The sequence below is a fragment of the Primulina tabacum genome, chromosome 5, assembly GCF_025594145.1.
Source record: "Primulina tabacum isolate GXHZ01 chromosome 5, ASM2559414v2, whole genome shotgun sequence".
NCBI lineage: Eukaryota > Viridiplantae > Streptophyta > Magnoliopsida > Lamiales > Gesneriaceae > Primulina > Primulina tabacum.
In genome coordinates, this window is record NC_134554.1 from 42,138,777 (window position 1) to 42,142,879 (window position 4,103).

Here is a 4,103-nt window from a genome sequence, read left to right on the forward strand (position 1 = left end):
TTATAAAAAGTTAAGCTGGTGTAATCATCCAGTTCACATGAATATTAAGAATTAAAAGGTAGTTTTTAATTCATAATGAGTGAGTAATGTACGTCAACATAAACATTGAGAATCTACAAGCTGAACTAACTCTCTTCAAATGAATACACCAGTCATTACTATTTTCGACTATAAAAAATCCGTTGCATCGACTGGTAGAGAATTAGCCCTGTGAAGTTAATGTGTGAGCGATATACAACAATAAAAATTGGTGATGACGATGTGAGAGGTACTACAAGAACTATACACCGACTCTTCCTGGTATAATTTCAGGTTCATACCGTGTTCTTTCTCAGTGAAATGGGTCTCGTTCATAGAAGAAGGCTTCCCTTGAAAAGATTTAAGGCCAGATTCATCACCAATTTCTTGTTTTCGCAACACCAAATCAATCGCAAACTATCTTTCATTCAGTGTTCAGAATCCAAACTTGTTCTTTACAAGATGACCCCAGGTTCTTGATCACTATGCTCCCTCAACTCCATTTGATACTTTGCCTTGATCCACCTCAGCTCCTGCCTTATCTCATTCTCCCCATCCTCTCCCAACTCAATTTCCTCAACCATAGTTCTAATACTAGCATATTTATCGTCTCTTGATTGCTCAAAATCATCATGGGTGTTACTAAAACACAAACTGAAATCAGGGTGGTTGTTTTTTTGACCCCATGTATCAGTGTGGCATGTGCCATCAGATTCACTCGACCACATAGGTGCACTATCCGTAAAATTTTGCTCGGATGCTTCAGATTGGTATGTAATCTCCTCAAAACGGCCATGAATAGCACCGCATTTGTGTTCAGAACATTCAAAAATGTGCTGACTCTTTCCTGGCTTGTAGCCAACAAGAGAAACATCTGAAGCACAATTCTGGCAGCAACTGTTCATGCTACGTACTCTTTTCCATTCCGGTAACAAGGAAGCAATTTCATTATCTATCATTTCTACTATTTTATTCACATCTTGATCCATGATATCCAACTCGGAAACCATTTCAGTCGCAACACTCGCGGCTGTGTCAATTTCAATATCAAAAGGGAAATATATGTTTCGAACACGACCTGCAATGACAAGTTCATTGTCACCAAAAAAATTAAATAAATCCGCCCAATAAATGCACCAAAATGAAGAAATTTGTACTTCTACACTTTGATTAAAATGAACCTAAACTTACCTTCTTTATCTGCAATTCTGAGTTTCAGAAAGATATCATCATCAGATCCCTTACTACTTTTTATAGTAATATCTACATTTTGCAAATGACCATCCTCGGGTTTTTTGAAAAAATCATGTTCATGTGCTTCATATTCGACTGTGTGGTAATCAAAATCATTTTCTTGTCCATAACTAAGATGATGTGAGTAACCATTGACTGATGAAGTGGTACTATGATGAACACTCGAGAGCGTGCGCCTTAAAACCGGACTTATTTCATTGTAATCTCTATTATATTTCAATGGCCTCAAATCATGAGCATAATCGTCGATTTGGAGAAAGGGGTCATTCAGAAGCTCCCATGCCGAATGTCTGTCAGAGGCTGTTGCTAAACATTTCTCAACAAATCTGCGTACCTCAGGATATTTAACTTTGTAAAGTGCATCCGGTTTTTTTCCCTGAGATGAAATGAAACACCTCTAAATATGATCCCTTATCGATAGATTTTGAATTTACGGAAAAGAAATATATGTATGGATCTTACTGATATCACTTTCTTGTAGATTTGAGCTGGATGGCTGCATTCGCTGTAAGGATATTCAAAAGTCACCATTTCCAAAATGCACATCCCAAATGAATAAATATCAACTAGTTCATTGTATTCCTCTTCATAAACCTCGGGAGCCATAAACTCCGGTGTTCCTGATTATATTGATCATATTAAAAGCCAAGAAACGAAAAACAGTATAAATCAAGATTTCCAGGAATCAAACCAATTCATCACTTTCGCTAAATATATCAGATGAACTGAGTCCTTGGCACTTTATTAATGGTTAATTATGGTTGGTGGCACCCATACAGCTCAAATATTTCAAACAGACAACAAAATAACCGAAACTCCAACTTTCAACCATTGGATACTTGCATTATACAAGTAACCACATAAAATGGCAAAGACAAAATTGCTCTCAAATGCCTAGTTTCGATCATTGCGTAATATACGTACGGCAAATTCCAAATGCGATGTTTCAATTGTTGTATAATAAAAATACCACAGGGAATGACAAAACAATTGCCCCAAGCAGATATATATGACATAAAACAAGATTTCAAGAAGCTTTAACGAAATGAAATCATACCTACACACCGCGCAGCACAAGATTTCCGAAGAATTGCAGCAAGGCCAAGATCACCAATTTTTACTTCACCTTGATTCCCATTAATAAAAATATTGTCACACTTGAGATCTCTATGAATGACTAGAGGATCATGACTGTGGAGATAAAGAAGACCTTGCAAAATCTGCCTACACCAGTGCTTTATTGCTCTGATATTAACCCTCTTATGTTTCAGCCTATACCTATTACCACACCAAAAAAACGAATCAAACATCGAAAAATTGTAAAATTTGTGAGGTCCCATAAATCCAATGTATCTGAAAAATCAAAGAACTCAAGAGTCAGATTATCTAATGAGTTCTTACTGTCTTAGAGTGCCAGAAGTGAACATTTCTGTAACAAAATTGATGTTCCTATTGGCAATATCAACCCAAGAAGTGTAGAATTTCATAATATTACTGTGTTTTAAAGTCTTGAGTAGATGTATTTCACAATAGAGTCTTTCAAGATCTTCAGGTCTCCGCAAGAAATCATGAAGTTTCACTTGATTCCAAGCTACTTCAATCCCTTCATACTCATCAAAAGCTCTATAACTGCAACAAAATTGAATAAATTAAACTAGCCCATAGTTAAAAATCTTGGGGGGCGCGGCGCAAAGAAAAGAAAACCCGATCTTATGCCAATATATTTAGCATCAAAGATTTAGTACTTTTTTCAAAAGCCAATGCAGGGATTTTAGATACATACACAGTCTTTGAAGCCCCTTTACCAAGAACTTCATCGTACTGCAATCAAGAACAGAAAGGACCGAAAGAATGAAACTCAGAAATTCATTAGTAAAAAGTCAAACTTGGGAAACAGAAACGAACAGCAAAACATTAAAAAATACAAAACGGAAAGATCCAATGACAAATCAAATTAGCATACCCTTCCATATCTTCCAGTGGGATCAACCTCAACGAATTCAGAATCATCAAGACCAAGATCCATGACACCACTCATATCTTCTAAATTCGATACAATTTCCCAACACTGATCTTATCTTATTTCTCTTACGAAATAAGAGAGGGAGTAAAAGAAGGCTCCACAATCAGGAATTAATACCAATAAATCTATTATTATCCCAAAAATGGTGTCTAATTTTTTGAGAGAATGAAGAGGCATAAAGGAGCCCAGTAAAAGGACGGTGCTTTCCTCCCCACAAATGATAGTCAAATCTACCGCTCCACAACCCAAATCCAGACAAAAAACCTCTCACTTTCTTGCTTTTCTGCTCCTTTAGATAATGCAAACCTTTTCAGCTCATCACGAGCTGTAAAATTGATTAATAATAAAAAAAACACACACACACGAACACAGGGTTCACCTCCTAACGTGTGTCTGTCTGTATGTTTGTGCGTGAAATTTTTAATCACAGAAAGACGAGCTGAAACAGCTTGGAATTAGAAAGAAACAATTAAATAAAGATTGAATATCAAAACATTGGTATGGGAAATTTTAAGGAGAACAAAAGAAACTCAGATAAAATTTCTTGGTCTCGCCGAGTGGATAAAGCTCTGGGTCTGGTTCTCCGCTCTTTTCCTCTGATTGAGTCTCATTTTATATATTATAATTATAATAATATGTGTGTGCCTATTAATTAGCATAATAAATTTATGGATAATTTTATTTCGTTGGCAGTTAAAACTAGGGATGTCAATGGGTCCGGGTTTTACCCAAACACGCAATAAATCCGCGTGTATGGAGTGGGTTTGGGCATACTAAATGGGTCATGGGACGGGTCTCGGGTCCAATT

General features: G+C 36.4%; 1 protein-coding gene across 2 annotated transcripts; it reads right to left on the reverse strand.

Moving 5' to 3' along the window:
* LOC142547765 (putative serine/threonine-protein kinase WNK9) lies at window positions 1-3,889 on the reverse strand. Of its 2 annotated transcripts, XM_075656212.1 has the most exons (7): window positions 3,236-3,889; window positions 3,056-3,093; window positions 2,674-2,901; window positions 2,330-2,550; window positions 1,735-1,892; window positions 1,210-1,648; window positions 1-1,096 (listed from the first exon to the last, which is right to left on the reverse strand). In XM_075656212.1, exons 1-7 carry the CDS (start codon window positions 3,308-3,310, stop codon window positions 474-476), a joined length of 1,782 nt encoding a protein of 593 aa, XP_075512327.1. In that variant the 5' UTR covers window positions 3,311-3,889; the 3' UTR covers window positions 1-473. The 2 variants fall into 2 exon arrangements, with proteins under 2 accessions (XP_075512327.1, XP_075512328.1); XM_075656213.1 differs by lacking the exon at window positions 3,056-3,093.
* Between the last annotated feature and the right edge of the window lie 214 nt (window positions 3,890-4,103).